Source organism: Danio rerio, chromosome 13 (genome assembly GCF_052040795.2).
Source record: "Danio rerio strain M-AB ecotype USA chromosome 13, GRCz13ab, whole genome shotgun sequence".
Lineage (NCBI taxonomy): Eukaryota > Metazoa > Chordata > Actinopteri > Cypriniformes > Danionidae > Danio > Danio rerio.
In genome coordinates this window covers 30816376-30834431 of record NC_141033.1, presented here as the reverse complement: position 1 = coordinate 30834431, position 18056 = coordinate 30816376, and the positions used below count along the sequence as shown (strand labels likewise).

Sequence of the window (18056 nt, the reverse complement as noted above, 5' to 3'; positions counted from 1 at the left end):
CTGAATATATGTAAATTTCCATGGATCCCCTGTCACTCCCTTGTGGCCCCTTGCGGGTCCCTATAGACCCTAGTATTATTTAAAATAGATTTTTTTAAGCCGCTCTTAGAATCTATCATTTTTAGAATGATGCTATATAGTTGCAAATTTGAGTAAAGCGAAATGGCTTGATTGTTTGGCGTGTAGATGAAAGCCCTTCATGAATAGATGCTCTTGAAGCTGTCAGCAGCAGGACTGCGCGCTCTCCACAGATGCAGATGATGGAAGCGGCGCCAGTGAGCGCAGATAGATCACATGTCAAACATTACACAGGTATAGACCGATGAGGATGATGATGCGCCGCAGACAATTCTAACGAAAAAACGGTGCACGTATGGGGGAAGACACATTTAAAGACTGTTTTCCTATATAGCACATCAATCTGTAAATTATTTTAAGCGTCATGGAAAGAAAATTAAATAATTATGAAAATCTGTCATTGTATCAAAGGGATAAACCGTAATTGTTTGCACACACATTTTACGCGAGAAAACCTCAAAACAGATTTGCGCATGAAAAAAACAGTGATAGGAATTCACTTAGAAACTCTTTTCTATGCATTTATTCTTTAAATGCATTTTGATAAACGTGTTTGTTTTGAAATTTAAGTCAATATATTTCCAGTCACATCAGTTTGCATCAGATGAATAAAGTGAAGCCTTAAGTGGGTGCGCAATAAATGACACTTTTCAAGTGGACCTTGGTGAGTGAATAATGGCTATAATTAAACATAATCGGACCGTCCCAAATGATTTCAGCACTTTCAACATCTACTGACTTCATATTTTTTCTTTTAAAACGTATAAAACAAACTAATCGTTTGTATTTTAAGCACCATGCAGCTCACGTATATAACATTTATGATTAAGTCTAGATTACTGAAACAAACAACAAAGAATTTTAGCAAAAATACACACCATTGCACTCATTAAACTTTGATGTCGGTCATTTGGCCTGCATTAATCTAAAGCGCATCAAATATTAATACTTTAATGCGTTAAATAATCACATCCCCTTTCATCTAGAAGGAAATCGATTACCTAATGTGCTTGCTATCCGAATATATTTTGTTGTGTTATTGTCTGATTTAGTAAGATTAATGGATACAAAAGAAAATTAATAATTAATAAAAGTAGTCGTCACAATGCATCGGATCAGTAACCAAAATTATGTGAATTAAATTAATGTCATGGCTAACAATTTTTCAAATAAACGATGAATCTGAAACATTTAGTTCCTTGACATTAACCCATCTTATAATAAGAATGCTGTTTTACACAGTTATAGACGACTATGAATGACTGATTTAATTTCACAATGAAATGTAACATTGTGACACTATTTGTCTTTTAATAAACTCTGTGTGACTTAACCCTCTCTAAAACACTGACAAATGACAGTAATTCTTTTAAATCTAATCCAAAAGTTGATGTCCGCGAAATATTGATTTTTTTTTTTTGTCGTCTAACAAGAGTGAAAATGACGACCAAGACAAAAAAAAATCAAATGTATCCAAAGACAACAAGAGAGGCTGTGGGGCCAAGATAATAATCTGACCGAAGCAGACATTTTGTGTTGTTTTGAGTAATCGGCCGTGCTTTGCTTTAATAAACCATCTATTTGAGTTGCCCTGTGCTGAAGAGGGAATTCCAGTGGATTTCACTGAACACACTCGACGTGGTTTCACTAGCCAATTGGGTCTCTCAGCCCAGAATTGGAGGCTTAATTTTACCCAGCCTCTTTGGCATTTTGATTGATGTTCCCGTGGCTCCATCCGGCAGGCTATAGCTATAAGGGTAAAGGGGGGCAGTAAAAGATAATCGTCTGTAGTTCCGTCTTTCTCACACATGCAGTCAATGCAGTTAGATAACGACAAGTCTGGACTAAACTGCGTTTTAGTTGCTGTATGATAACTCGGGTGACGTGGGGGATCGCAGGAGCGCGCGCCTCTCCACACCATGGATCATATGGGAGCGCATCTCCACCAGACGCACGCAGACACCATCAGTTTTGGGATCGATCAGATTCTCAACAATGCAGACCAGGGGAGCTGCATGATCACCAACCCCAGAATGCAGGACCTGGACTACGGTTTGGGCTGCATAGTCAGCACAGCATACAATACCATGACTGGTAACTACAACGTCAATAACTCCTCTGGATACAATGGAAACTCTTGCAGCGTCGGGTCCTACAACATGAACTTGGGCGCGAATGTTAACGGAAATTGCCTTAATTCGTCGGGAGTGATCCGGGTTCCTGCACACCGGCCGCTGGGCAGCGTTCACTCGTCCATTCCCACAAGCGCTGCCACGGTGCCAAGTATGGGAAGCATGGGCACTATTAACAATCTCACGGGATTAACGTTTCCGTGGATGGAGAGTAACAGGAGATATACCAAAGACAGGTTTACAGGTACAGAGACCATCTAAATGTTCTGTAATATTTGCCCGCGCTAGTTTACACAGAATTATGCGTAATTCCAAATTTGCATTGTAAAAAAAGATTTCGTCATGCATAAATACATGCAATCAATGATTCAACTTCTCAGCGGTTAAAGCGGTCGAAAAACTTAAATTTGCCCACTCATAAAATAGCTTAAAGATATTAGGCCAGCAAATATTTAAATTTAGTTGAATTTCCATCGCAGATTCATGGATTAAAATGATTTAAATGAACGTTATGTTTTAAGGACTTTCTAAAAACAATTCAAAGTTCTGTATGCTATAAACTTTTGCCTTGCTAATTAAAAGTATAATCAAATGACTCTTTTTCGATCGCAATGCATCTGAAGGCCAAAAATAAATAAATAAAATTAAATCCACAGAGATTTTTTTTCCTAAGGTAATATGCAAGAAGTAGGCAAGGCATGCAATTTTTACATGGTTGTCAGTTTTTTGGTTTATATATTTATTTATTTATTTATTTATCACACTTTATTACAATTAAGCATATACATAATTTACACGATAGGCCCTATTTGCGGTATAAACATTTTTTTATAAATTAAATAGGCTACACGATGCAGAGTGAAATTGTACAGTTGTTACTTTAATGTGTCATTGATTTGACAGCAAAAATAACTTTCATTTATGTGATCTAGTTGATTCAAGGCTGAATATGAAGTGTTTAATGTCTAACATTTATTTAAATATTTTATTTCATTCATTATTTTAACATTTAACACGTTACTAGGAAATATTTTGAAATGAGATAGCCTACTCATGTCTATTTGCTTGCTTGGCTGAACTAATTTAATATATTTTGTGATTGTTGCATGTTTTAAAAGGACCAATGTCAACCTTCTTTTCTAAAAGCCGCATTTGCCTTCCACTGCTTGGCTTTTGTCGTTTTGCTGATTTCTTCCGCTTGCTTTTCACTCTGTCTCTCAATCCAGTGGCCCTCTCACCGTTCACTGTAACACGCCGTATAGGTCACCCGTACCAGAACCGAACACCTCCGAAGAAGAAGAAGCCCCGGACGTCGTTCACGCGCCTTCAGATATGTGAGCTGGAGAAACGCTTTCACCGTCAGAAGTATCTGGCGTCAGCCGAGAGAGCAGCCTTAGCGAAAGCACTTAAAATGACTGATGCGCAGGTCAAAACATGGTTCCAGAACAGAAGAACGAAATGGAGGTGAGCTTTTGCGATCTAATCAAGGCTTTACACTCACACGTAATGCATTCTTTTTCGTCTCAGCACTAAACCCAGCAGAGTATTTTGTTTTTAAATAAACCGTGAGGTCAGCTGGGTCAGTTTCATAATGCATTCCATAGGTTTGAAAGGTCTGTTCACTCAATATAGATGCAATCAATAGCTATGTCAGTGGCTAAATGTACTATTTTTATTAAACATATTCCAGGTTATAGTGAAACCAATATATAACCTAAAAATTTTAGTCTTAGTTGCGAAGGTTAATTAACTGATGTTCAATATAGTGATCTAAAAAAGGTTTATGATTAGATCATTTTTATGCAAATTAGTAGAGATATTTAGTACAAATTAATAATTGACATGTGAAATATAAATTATGATGATTCGACTAAATGCGATATTTTCTATGAGAACTTCCAAATTATAGGATATTTACACACACACACACACACACACACACACACACACACACACACACACAAATACATGTACTGATATAAATTGATATACGTTGGCCTGTTTAAAAAAATAAATAAAAATAACAATTATATATATATATATATATATATATATATATATATATATATATATATATATATATATATATATATATATATACAAACATGCCAACGTATATCATTTTATATCAGCTTTTTACTAAATTTTAAATTAATGAAAAAAGTGATATGAACGTTTATGAAACGAAATATGTAAACGAAGTTCATTATTTTAGCAAATCCACATCATCAAGTAGCTATATAGCCTATTATATGAACTATGTAAGCTTGCTATAATAATTATAATAAATTTAAAATGTATATTTTTTGGAACGTTGGACACTATAAATAAAAACTGTGTTCGTTTGAAGCAACAATATATATATATATATATATATATATATATATATATATATATATATATATATATATATATATATATATATATATATATATATATATATATATATTATGCATACAAAGAGGGGGTAAACATAGGCTAATTGTATTCTTTGTAAATAAGATTACCTGTATACATTTCTGGCAGATTTTACAAATGAATACGAACGAATACAGATTTTCTGGATTCACTGACTAAAATACTTTTGTTAAACCCATGCAGGCGGCAGACAGCGGAGGAGAGAGAAGCCGAGCGACAACAAGCCAACCGAATTCTAATGCAGCTTCAGCAAGAAGCTTTTCAAAAGACTATAAACCAGCCTGTTACTCCAGACCCAATCTGTCTACACAACAGCTCTCTTTTCGCACTTCAGAACCTGCAGCCCTGGACTGAGAACACGGCAAAAATCAGCAGCGTTCCCAACACTGACTGATGGAGACTTGTGGACGCGCGGTGTACAGAGGAATATCCCAACAGCACATTACTTCTTTTAACTAAATTACTATTTTATTTGTAACATGAAACTTGTTTAAAGTAACTTTAATAATTGCCTTTCTCGTGCAGAATAATCAGTTTTGAAATTGATTTTTATAGGTTTGATCATTTCCATTTTAAAATGCAACGAACAAATTGTTATTGCGCATTTGGTTTGTCTCTTGCGCATTCATTTTATTTGGTATATACCATACCTACTTCTAAGATCTGACGCGTGTGATAACACTTTATAATACCTTAAATTAAACATCACAACATTTTACAAATGAAATATAGATAACAAACGTACGAGCCTTAGTTAAATTAGGGGCTTTTCTAAAAGCATAATAATTTAATTTAATTGATATTAGGTCAGAAATCGCCACAGAACTAATTGTGCATGGGCTATGTTAAATTAGAACACCTAAATGGATAAATAAAATTGCCATAGCACACATCTTCCTCCGTCACTAGAAAAAGGCTCTCTGTTCTAATACTTTTTTGTGGAGAAAAAGGAGCATTACTGCTTGTTTGGTGAAGCTAAAACGAATAGTGAACGCCACCTTTCTGATGTAGCCTATGAAATATACGGTAAGCGTCGTTATTAAAATCCTTTTTATTGAAAGAATAGGCACACGCAGGGTGAAAGGTTGCACTTCTTAACCCACAATCGAGCGAAAACTAAAGTTTCTCTTTTACTGTCTTACGACGGTCTCTTTCACTTCTGACAGTTTACAGTCGCGATACCCTCTGTCAGTAGAATGTGAATTGAAAAATTAAGCTATTAAAATCGTTTAATTGGGTGTACTTTGAATATAAAGGAATTAAAAAGTAAATGTATCCAAGTTCAAAGTACTAAATAGTCGATTTGTTCAATATTTAATAGCCTATATGCACATTTTTAACTTGTTCCTACACTGAAAGAAAATGGATAATATTACAGTTATTATAAACTGTTATAAATTAATATTATTATTATTATTAGGCTTACCAATTTGGCTTTTGTTACTATTTTTTTTATAATCACAGAGGGACCGAATTTTTGCACGTTTGTTAACCTAAGTGGGCTAACATTTTTAAAAATCGACACGATTTAAAAGTAGTCTACAAGGGTCTACATAATGGAATTTCATTTGTTATGCAACTATGGTGAAGACGGGGCGTGAAATAAAGCACTTGTTATGCAGAAATGTTGTTGGGACTTCCCAGAATTATTATTCGTTGTCAAATAGCCTACTTATTTTAACATTATCTGTGACCCTGGACCACAAATCCATGCAGGAACATTTTTTGAATAGCCAAAAATATGGGTTAAATTGTTGATTTTTTAATGCCGCAACTATTAGCTAACACTTTACAAAAAGGTTTTACTTAACGATAGTTCATGTTAGTAAATATAAAACCTTATTGTAAAGTGTGACCCGAAAATTAATTGTTGCATGAAGATATTTTGTATATTTCTTATATGAGTATAGGTATCGAAACCTTTTTAAATTAGTAATATGCATTGCTAGAACTTTATTTGGACATCTTTAAGTGCAGTTTTTTAAATGTTTTTGATTGGTTTTAATTTTTGAATTCCAGTTTTAGAATTGCATGTTTTCAATAGGCTCTCTCAGCCAAATATTGTCGTATCCTAACAGATCATATAAATGGAAAAATGTGGTCCATGGTCACATTTGTAAATTCATGATTGCTGGATAGTTTGTCTTTTGTTGTATATGTGGTTGGAAACCATCTAAAGCAGTAATTTGTCAAGATAATCCACAAATGAGCAGGAGAATTATCAATGCTCAGCACCATGTTCACCTTCAAGTCACAATTGTTTATAACAGTTTATCATAGAAAGATCGACTTATTCTTATAATTGAAAGACTAAGCAGCCTTCTGTTTTTCCTTCATTTCCTTTGGACATGGCGCGACTTATATATTTATATAATTATAGCTTCATGATAAAATGTCGTGCTGATAGTGTTGGATTTGTTTAGCGCTTTTTGTTGAGTAACTATAGCAACACCTCAGGTTATGTCATGGTGGATATATCCCAGATATCTGTGATGAATGACAGTTTTGGTTGCATGATTAATGTCTGTCTTTTGCACTGGAGAGTGCAAAAGTGTGTTTGTGCTATTAAGTGCAGATGTGTTGGTGTTTCTGAAACTAACCAGAAGCTTATCCAATCTGCATCGGAAGATGGTTTAAGTTTCATCATCTCTTCCGAAATCTTATAATGTGTAACATAAGTGTCGGTTAAAACTTTCCAGAATGCTGTGGAAAAGGAGTCATTTTAGGCCAAGAACTAAATGCACGAACACAGCTTAGCCAGAATAAAACTTTCCTGGAATTAATGAGAAGTGTCAAGCAGTTTTCGAAACTATTTTTTTTTAATAATAATTTTAAAAGACATATAACAATATATATACTGTTTTAATAACAGGCCTAACAATAAGAATAATCATTATTATTATCTGATGTTAGTTGAAGCCTATGTGCAGACACATGAACAACCTATAGAATTTAGGTCTCTATATATGTGAGTCAGCAAAGATTGCACATCTGATTCAAGTTGCTATCTATTGTTGCCTAACGTATGTTTGTAACGTTGTTTTATGTTTATGAAGTATAGTCTGTCTTTCTTTCTTTCGGCTATTTCAACGTAGCTAAAGTTAGGCATGCTTTTACAGTGCATATACACTCAAAAATTATGTTTGCTATTATTATGTTGAGCTTAAGCAACACAATTCTTGAGGTTTTATTTGGAACAACTTAATTGTTTTATGTTCAATCCACTTAAAGTTGTAGAAACTAATAAGTTACTTTCCCTAATGTTGTATTAACACAAGTCGATTGTGTGGAACCCAGCATTTTTTTTTACATGTTATTATAATATGTTTACTTTATATATTTTCCTTTGATAAAAAAGTGAATGAATGGTTTAGTTAATGCAATACGATGTGTTAGCCTATGAATGTTTTTAGCCTATGATGGCTCGTTCTACTAAAATTGCAATTTTTCCGAGAATGTTTTGTAACATTATATTGAATTATATTGAAGAGCAGGGTCTGTTGATTGAAATTTGTAATGTTTCTCGTTCGTCCCTCTTTAAAAACGCATGCAAAGCAGATCCATGTAAATGAACACGTCAAATTCTGCACTTCTTTAGCGCCCTCTCGACTCTCTCGAGTGCATTAGTGTCCCTAAATGATGACGCACTCTGCGTCATTTTCAGTCGACAAAACATTCTTCAGTTGTGTAATTTTTCTTCTGCGACAAGCGGAAAGTCCACAAAATGTCTCTTTTACGTGTGTGCTGTACTGCAGCGAGAGGTTTTGCTAGCAGGCGATTGTTTTTAGAGTCGACTATGAATACTGGTGAGTGCAAACAAAACGTTGATCGTGAATAAACTTTTAATATTGCAAAGCTTTCGTAAGCTAGCATAAATTGATTGTAAGTTACTACGTAGTATTTAATATTCTTAATTTATTATAGTTTTCTAAACCACCCATAATTATTACGAAGAACCGAGTTTAATGAACTGCTTGTCAGTTTGCTGAAATCTGGTGTGGTATGTCGTTCTCCCTTGCAGCAGGTCTCAGGCCAGCAGGATATGCGTCCGGAGGGGTGACCAAAGATAAAGAGCCTTTAAAGAAAGCCAAAACGCCACAAGGGCGCTTTGACATGGAAGAAACTGAATCCAAATCAAAAGATGTGCTTGAAAGTAAGAAATAAGTGTTGCTGTTATCCTTTTTATTACAATTGCATCACAACAATAAACTATACAAGGGAAAAACGATTTACACATGTTTACAGAAATCTGATTTGCCTGTTGGACTTTTTACGAGTTAAATGTCATATATTTAACATTCATACAATTAAGTCGTGCTTATTTTCTTTTTAACAGGATTTCCAGATGATGTAAATCCAGAAACTAAGGAGAAGGGTGGCCCCAGGGGCCCCGAACCTACACGATATGGTGACTGGGAAAGAAAAGGCCGTTGCATTGACTTTTAGTTTCGGCCGCTTAATGATATCTAAATCTATTTATTTAAACATTTTAATTATTTGAATGCAATAAATTATAATGTACACAATATCTGTACCAGAAATGGCATATGTCTCTTCTGAATGTATGGGCCTACTTTGTAGTGTGATTAATTTTGTGTAAAGTAGTTTGAATTACTTGAATGATTCTATTTGGTTTCTAATGGACAGTAAGAAAATTTAATTCTTATTTATTTGAAAGGAGGAAACGTGAGTGTCTTGAGTGCCTGAAATGTTTAAGAAATAAACTTGTTCAGACATGATGGTCATTTACTATTTTGTGTAAAGTGTGTGTGTGTGTTGGTATCATGTAGTTCATTCTATTGCATAAAAATACAATGTTATTGCTGCAAAGGTTTTTGCATGTATCAAATAGATTGTCACCACAATATCAGTCATAAGCAGACAGAGGGAGGTTAAACCCATTATCAGGCCAAAACAACAAGCTGTGAGAGATAGTCAGATCAGCATTAATCAGTCATTTGGCTTTGCTATAATAACTCCGTTTAGACAGCAAAGCTGGACAAACAGTGATAGTTAAATATATAACATAACCAGCATAAAAATATAATTGTATTCTCCTTACAATAGGGATTTTGATGTGTACCACATTAGAAGTCTTGTCAGATTGTACTTTATTAAAACTTTATTAAAATACAGCAATGCCATATTTCTGACACTTTAGTTGTACTTACTGTATTTACGTATTATTTGATACATTGTTTTTATATGAATATTTCTATTATCAAAATATCAAAAGTTTGTTTTTAGCAATTGCTATGCTAAACGCTTTTACATACCAAACAGATTTATTTACCAGGTTTAGAATCTTCTGACAGGCGGTTCATTCCGCTGTGACGACCCATACTAAGCCGAAAAAAATGAATGAATGAAAATCTTTTGACAAATGGCATCATTCTTCGACACTTGAAAGCTCTGATGTATCATATTTTATATTTTACGTCAAACTATGGAAGGCCGTTAGGGCCAAAACGTCTGCAACAAACGTGTTAACGCGTAATTGCGTGTTAACACGTAATTTACGCGTTAACACGTAATTTACGCGTTAACACGTTGGTACGTGTTAACACGTCATTTACGTGTTAACACGCAATTTACGTGTTAACACGTCTTTTTTTAAACTGGTCTCATTTTAAAGTGCTATCATTTACTAATTTCTCCAATTAACCAACTTATTATATGTATAATGTAATTTCACTTAAATCACAATAAATGTTTTGCAGTCAATGATATGTAGCAGATATTTAGTATTATGAAAGGCCAGACATCTTCTGTTATGTTATGTTTGATGGCATAATAATGTATAATAATAATGTTTGTTATTCAGCTGCTGGGATTTCTTTGAAATATGTGTCCAGAGAAATCAGAATGAGATTTATTTGACAAGTGTCTGCAAACACACAAGGTGTTTTTTTTCCAGAAGCACATATACATACAGTATATACATACAAATCAACACAAGAACACAGAATGACATAAGTGGATAAAGTAAATAATAAAACATTTTGGATACAAAATCATATACAGTAAGGGTTGTGTATATGTATGACTAAAACAGGAAGCTACTAATCTAATAATAAAAATGTATAGAGAAAGATATGTAGAGATCTGGAGGTTGAGCAGGTGCACTAATCCTCTCCGCTGTCCTGATAGTCCACTGCAGTCTTCTTATGTCTGATTTGGTGATTTCTAGATGGCACTTAGAGTTTTTTTTTATCTGATCTTTTTATACATTTATTGTTTGCAAAACTTTACACTATATACTTTTGGTCTCTGTACACAGCAAAATATGGGGACCCAAAACAACTCTATGGGTGTTAATTTCAACACTTTGAAAGTGTCTCATGGGGTCCACTCAAAACAAAGTTAAATCAACACTTTCAAAAGGGTTGGCACATTGACACCGAAGTAAGGGTTAATTTTAACTCTGGGCAGAGTTAAAAAATTTAACTATATTTAACACCGCCTGGTGTAATATATTGTTATTTTATTCAACTCTCTTGAGTGTAAATATGGTAAAAAGGTCAAATAGACTGTAAATTACAAAAGAAAAAACATTTTATTTGAAAACATTCACCACTTCAACAATTCATTCAGTTTTTAAAATGCAACAATGTCAAATATGGTTTAAATGTTTTATTAGTACAGACAGTATCAACAAAATATGTATGACCAGTGCTCCAAAAGGCTGTTTCAGTCCTTTGGTCCAAACTTGATGTGTTATCAGAGCAATTTGAAAGTTCAATATATCGTCACTCATAGTTTACTTCTGAACGCATAGTTTTCTTCTGAAATTACATTTTAAACAACTTAACGTGCAAATATTTCACTTCTGGTGTTTCCTTGGTCCTCCATATTAAACAGAGCAGTTTAAATGAAGGTATAAATGCTGTAAACTTGTGTGAAAACAAACTGGAGCTAGGAAATCTCATCAAGCATGTCCTGTGAATGAAGTGCTTCCCAGCCACAGGATGACCTTTTTATCCATGACGATGTAGCAGCTGCTGATCGCTCGTCTGGTGGTTCCTGATGCACGGATATAGGGTGATGCTCATCTAAGAACTCTTCAAGACTCCAGCATGACTAAGAAAAATGTTTGAAAACAAATTGCAATCAAATTCTATGATATATTTAAAAGAACATTTAAAGTAAATGAAACATTCAAGAAATCTAAACTCACCTTTTGAAAATCTTCATGATGATCCACAACTTGACTCTCCCAGCTGGTTGAGGTGACAGGATATGGAAAAGTAGAAAAAACACATACATCACTGTTGGATCTCCAAAAACAATTAGGTTAACCACTATGACTAGAACTGGAAAAACAGGCAGCTGTCTGTCCAGAATCCTGAATTTAACACAACACTTGGAGCAAAATTTAGAGGAGCTTAAAATCTTTTATATCATTTAGTGATGCTGACTTCCCCAAAATATTGGCCACAGTGTAAAAAATATTCATAAACTTCATAAACAACAGTTTTTTGTAAGCGTGTGTGTGCGTGCGTGTGTGTGCGTGCGTGTGTGTGCGTGCGTGTTTCTTTACCAGATTCAACTTGTTAGGCCCTTTCAGGTCCAGTATTGAGGCCACCTTTACTGGAGTCTAGCAGATGTTTCAGGTCCAAATATAACCTAAAATATTAGGATAAGCAGAAGAGGAAAAGTGCAAAGTAAAGAGCAAAACATTATTTAAGTAACAGTTCACCCACAATACAAAACTTATCACCTTCATGTCATTCATTATTCTTTAATGCTCTAATACCCTTTTAGCTTATTGTGAAACAAATACAGAACTTTATCAAACATACCTTCATTATTATCACCACATATGACCAAGAAGGTGTGCTTGGTCATTTCACCAACTCTGGAAATACACCATCCGTCTCTAATCAGCCACCGTCACAGGGTCTTGTGTTATTGTATAGAGAACTGTGGCTGTTAAAAAAACAACAAAACATTAGTATCTAACACATATGCATAACCTTCAGATAAAAGGAGAGATGAACATCACAAAGTATGCCTCACACTTTTTCAGATATCTTTTGATTCAGATGTTGATTATTGATAATAAATCTACAAATCAAACCTGTATCATCATTAGGCTGCTCAAATATGAATCAGTTGATTAATTTTACAGACAGGTGGCTGTTTACAACGCACTGAATTGTCTTTAATAAAAAGGAAATGTTGTGTACAGTACATGCTAAGTTTAGCCTATAGTTTTAAGCACAATATCATGCGGGAGAAAAAGCTTGACTAAGATGTTCCTGACTACAGAAATAGCCTAACTTACTAACGTCAGACATCCCGAGTTGGGAAATTTCGGGGGATACAGAGTTGATTTGCGGGAGGTAGCGGGAGAAATGAGTACCTGAAGAACAATGTGATGAGTTGCGCGCGACGTACCTAAAGAGCGGTGGGGGTGACTTGCGCGCGACGTACCTGAAGAGCTGGGAGGGATGCGGTGGAGAGGGGTGTGCAAAGTGTTTAATGACCGGGCGGGAGACGCGCGATTACCGGGAGATTATCATTCATTTGCGGGCATCTACTTGGGCATCTGGGAGTCCTTGTGCATTTGCGGGATAACGTTAATGTTAGTCCCACAACTTCCGGGAGACTTCTGTAACCTTAAAAGTCTGAGAAAGTGCAAACGCGGTCATTTAAAGACATTAATGTTAACATTCCGACTTTAATGGTTGTCAACGCTTAATATAATTCAAGCGTACGTTATCACGCGAGTCTATCAACTAACGGTATATGGACGGCCACGAATGAACCAGTTTAAAAGGGCCGCGGTGTTTAAAATAACTAAATTAACGTAAGTTACACGAATAACAAAAAAATCATATGTTTTAGTCAGGAAGCCTTTTACAAGTAAGCATATGTTCATTTACTCACCAGATATGTTTTAGAAACTCTCCAGAGCTTATGGAAACCGTCCTGTGTTGCCGTTAGCATCCGGGCAGAGTAGGCTAAGGTTAGGCTCCGGGGATTCCCTCGCTAGTTTGCTTCGAATTAAAGGAGAAGTGTCGATTTTATTTTACAGATGGGTAACAACGCACAAAATGGCATTAAGCGTGACAGAAATGTGTTGAACATGTACATTTGATGTTTTTATGCACTATGTATGCGTGAGCATATATAAAAACATTCTTGAAAAGAAGTGAATAGTAATGCAGTTAAGCTAGATACACAAACGACCATGAATGAACCGCAGAAGATTAAAATTGTCACTCCATTCTAAAGTTATTAACTTAACAATATGTTTACAACTCTATTTCCTTAGAGAAAGTCAGTAAAATACCAACATTTAGGTAGTTTGACTCACCAGTTGCTGTTCTAAACCTCAGATGGAAAATGGCGTCTGGAAAATTCTTCAGTGACTGGGGCTGCATGAATTCCCGGATGTTGGAAATAACACAACCAAGTGTAGAAAAGATAACTCCTTGATTTCGCACTGAATAAAATCAATTCTAACTCTTATTATATTCATTTATGAAAATATAACTCTTTAACGTCAACACTTTACTCTGAAATGCTTCAACACCGAGAATTTAACTCAGATGAATTTGCTGTGTACTGGAAACTCCAAATCACCAAGACAAAACATTCTTGTGTGCAAACAATTGACAATAAATAATTGACAAGTTTTGATAAAACTGTAATTAAGCTCCTTTCTGCCTGTTGAGCAAAGCCCAAGTTATGATATACTATATTAAAATTACAAGACAAAAAGTCGAAATAATGATTTATTAATTCAAAATATGACTAAATAAATCTGTAGCAATGACATAACGACAATAGATGGCGACAACTCACCATTTAAATGTGTAACTTAATTCTCTAAAGAGGATTAATCTAATAAAACTTGTTTTTTTTATTTTTTATTTTTTATATTTCAATTATTGAATCTTTAACTGAATGTCATTTTTTTCATGCATGCAGTTTTCATAAACAAGCTAATGAAAGAATTTAAACTCAAATTAATGGTCCATGGTAATTTGACAAGTAACTTTTGCAATGTAGTGGGTAACACATGCAGTTTAAGTCAATTCAAAATGAAGTGAATTTAAAGTAATATTTCCCACATTGTCTTTAACTAACCAAGGACAATTTCACAGTATTATTATGCCACAGTATCCATAAATCAAATTCGTCATAAGTCTTATTTCTTATAGTTATGTTATAAATATTAAGGCGCTGCAAGCAATTTTTCATCTTGACAGGCTGGCAAAATTCGGCATGTACACTCTCTCAAAAACAAAAACAAAAAAAATTGTGGTCAGGCATGCACAAAGCATCTTCTTCCTCACAATGAGTTTCTTACTTCTATCATTCATCCAACCAAGTTCATTCTTCCGAAGTGATCTGGGAACAAGGTCAGCGCTGCAAATAGCCTGTAAAGCCTGCCCTGGCTCATTTAAAGTGATCAGCGCAATGAATGATAATGTCATTAAAAATTAAAACAGTTTAAAACGGGCTACTCTAGAACTGTAAATATTGCACATTATATAACAAATTGTGTTAAAGTATACAAGCATATAGCTGACTTGTGCACTTCATGCTATTCTTTCTTCTTGCTTATTTTGCAGATAACAGACCAACAAAAAATACATTAAAATAAAGATACAAATTATATCAAATGAGTTTCAAAAAGATATATTTTCCAAGAAAGATATAAAAGTATATATCCTTTTATAAAAGTGTATATTTATGGGCAGGAACAAAGTTTTTGTTCCTGCCCATAAATAGATTTTTGTTCTGTGGGAAATAGGGGTTTATTTAATGTTACACTGTAATTGGGTTACAAGCCCGTCATTTGTTTGCTACATTTTTAATTTGTCATTATGTTAAAGATTTTCATAAGTATCTGATTTTTCCTTGTTCTAATGTGCTTTCATTTTCTCCTCACCTGCTGCAGGAGTTTTAAAATCGTAAACAATAATGAAATCTGGTTACAGCACACACAAACCTTAAACGTGCACACACTCCAAGACCAGAAAACTGTGGCACAGCACACTACAAGATATTATTAAGATTATGATAAGCCTGATGGAGCACATAACCTGATTGCAGAATAACTCTGCTTTATGATAGGCTAACTAACAAATATTTGACCAACTGCCAGAGCGAACAGCCTGCAGAATGAAAAAAATGCTGCTTGAAAAGAGCACAGTCCAAACAAATGTCTAATATTATGAATAACAAAAATAAAACACAAACTACTATTATTATTATTATTATTAATAATAATAATAATAATAATAATATTATTACGGATCAGAGAGAAGACAAAGGCAGATTAACAGAGAATAGATATTTAATGATACTTTAAACAATGTTGAGGTTGTTCATAAAAGAAATAACCAATACCAACAAAAAGAAGACAAACAAACAGAACTTAACTTCGGGTTGTAAGAAAAACAAGATGATGCCAGTCGAGGTAAACAGTACAGGATTCACAGGACAAGATAACAGACAGGATGACAAACTGGTGAGCAGGCAGGCTACATCGTCAGGTAAATGCTGTCACACCGAAGAGAAATAAGTCTGGCTAATAACAAATAAATCAAACCATATATGAGTGAGTGTTCCAGGCTTATGTAGTGTGAGCAGTGATGAGCAACAGGTGAAGGTGATTAGTGATTAGTCTGGTGATTGGGGCTGTTCAGGTGCAGTGAATGAATCTGACAGTCCAGAAGGATTCCTGACAATTATTATTATAAGCTAATATCATAATAATGGGATGTGCTGTGCTTTGAGTGGCTATTTATTTCAAAAGAAAAATTGTTAGTTGTTGCACTGCATAGCTTATAGTGTGGAAAAATGTAATTCACAATGCAACAAAACCCTGGTCTGCAGTTACAGTACTGTCTCTCCCTCTGAATTTTATTTTCTATACTTTAATTTTCTAAACCTTACATTTTAATGTTTAAGCATTTTATTTCATTGGCTACACATCTGGGTCATAGTAACCACACACACAGAATAAAGTGTGGCTAATGAAAAAAAATGATAGTCTAAGCACATTATAAATTAGCTTGTTAATTTATTCATTTGTTTGAAACCAACACAATTCCCACCAGCTTTTCTTTTTAGGCTTTCAGGACGTTGTCACAGCCATGAATGGAATAACTGGCTTAATAATAGCCTAATTGTTATAATTTAACCAACTGCCTATAGGCACAACCTCAAAATGGTTTCTGGCAGTTATAAAAAAATAAACGCATGCACTCAAGGTGTGCTGCAATTCTCTTTCATATATGAAATAAAAGTTTGTATGTTAGAGAGAAACAGAATTGCGGCTCATCGCGTGCTTTTACTTAATTTTATAAAAGCCAGTAAGAGATATGCAAACTGGGACATAATGACACCTATTTTAAGGTTTTGCTTCTAGTGGCAGGTAATCAAATATTACCATAATAATAATAATAATAATAATAATTATTATTATTATTATTAGCAGGTTGTTGTTATTCCGTTCATTGTTGTGACAAGGTCCTGTAAGCCTAAAAAGAACAGCTGGGGACAATCATGTCACTTTTAACAAATAAATAAATATATAAGCTAATTTATAATAAGATTAAATGATAGTTTTTTACCCAAAGTGAATATATATATATATATATATATATATATATATATATATATATATATATATATATATATATATATATATATATATATATTTAGTATTATATTTATGTTTAGTATAGGGGATAAAATAGTGTAAGTATAAAAAAACATTTAGTCCCATAGCCTAAACCGAAACGAGTAGGCTATAGGCCATAAGATTTTTATTTTCAGAGAGATAACTGCAGGGCCGGGGTTTTGCATTGTGAATTATGTTTTTCAATACTATAGCTAACAATTTTGCTTTTAAACTACATAGCCAGTCAAAGCACAGTATAATAAGTAAAACTGGCCACAATTTAGTTTGGATGCGATACATTGATTGGAAAATATACATTAAATACAAAGGCTGGTTATTTTACTGGTGATGAGGCACACTACAGTGTAACCTTACATTTTACTCATTATTTTAATTTATATTTTGTTAATTAATACTTAAATGTAAAAATGTTATTGAATCTACTTATAAAGATTTTTTATTAACTTTAAAAAATGTCTGGTGCAAAGTTTAATAGCTGTTAGTTGTGAAAGTTATTGATGTGCTCTGGCTCCTTTAAGAGAGGTGCACCGGAAAGTAGGAGAAAAGTTTGACAGATGCAATGATGTTGTAATGCTGATTGTGAATGTCATGTTGATGCTCCAGATTAAAGAAAAAGAAATGAATGATCACCCTGGTAACCCTCGTTTATTTATGATACCCACGTTGGAGAGACTGGTGTGTAAACAGCCAGAAATAAGGGTTACAACTGATTTTCAGCAAAAATATTATAAGAAAACTTATTTGACAACCACAGATCCTAT

General features: G+C 34.1%; 2 protein-coding genes and 1 long non-coding RNA gene across 4 annotated transcripts; 2 read left to right on the top strand and 1 right to left on the bottom strand.

Moving 5' to 3' along the window:
* Nucleotides 1-1857: 1857 nt before the first annotated feature.
* Nucleotides 1858-6253, top strand: tlx1 (T cell leukemia homeobox 1). Of its 2 annotated transcripts, none has more exons than XM_087277349.1 (3): nucleotides 1858-2454; nucleotides 3473-3674; nucleotides 4812-6253. In XM_087277349.1, the coding sequence occupies exons 1-3, from the start codon at nucleotides 1998-2000 to the stop codon at nucleotides 5020-5022; spliced, it is 870 nt and encodes a 289-aa protein (XP_087133475.1). In that variant the 5' UTR covers nucleotides 1858-1997; the 3' UTR covers nucleotides 5023-6253.
* Nucleotides 6254-8324: 2071 nt separating this feature from the next.
* sdhaf4 (succinate dehydrogenase complex assembly factor 4) lies at nucleotides 8325-9379 on the top strand. The gene is given in 3 exon segments (NM_001030184.1): nucleotides 8325-8434; nucleotides 8650-8781; nucleotides 8965-9379. Coding segments are annotated over 3 exon segments (324 nt in total). The 5' UTR covers nucleotides 8325-8352; the 3' UTR covers nucleotides 9075-9379.
* Nucleotides 9380-11165: 1786 nt separating this feature from the next.
* LOC147841147 (uncharacterized) lies at nucleotides 11166-14203 on the bottom strand. The gene is made up of 6 exons (XR_015506024.1): nucleotides 13951-14203; nucleotides 13521-13630; nucleotides 12431-12557; nucleotides 12169-12254; nucleotides 11806-11848; nucleotides 11166-11708 (listed from the first exon to the last, which is right to left on the bottom strand). It is a non-coding gene; the product is annotated as an uncharacterized LOC147841147 (long non-coding RNA).
* Between the last annotated feature and the right edge of the window lie 3853 nt (nucleotides 14204-18056).

Bases quoted from the DNA above. Each gene is read 5' to 3' on its own strand.
- tlx1 (XM_087277349.1), top strand. From the start codon at position 1,998: ATGGATCATATGGGAGCGCATCTCCACCAGACGCACGCAGACACCATC. The intron at 2,455-3,472 runs GTACAGAGACCA...CACGCCGTATAG, and splicing joins TACCAAAGACAGGTTTACAG to GTCACCCGTACCAGAACCGA. The intron at 3,675-4,811 runs GTGAGCTTTTGC...AAACCCATGCAG, and splicing joins AACAGAAGAACGAAATGGAG to GCGGCAGACAGCGGAGGAGA.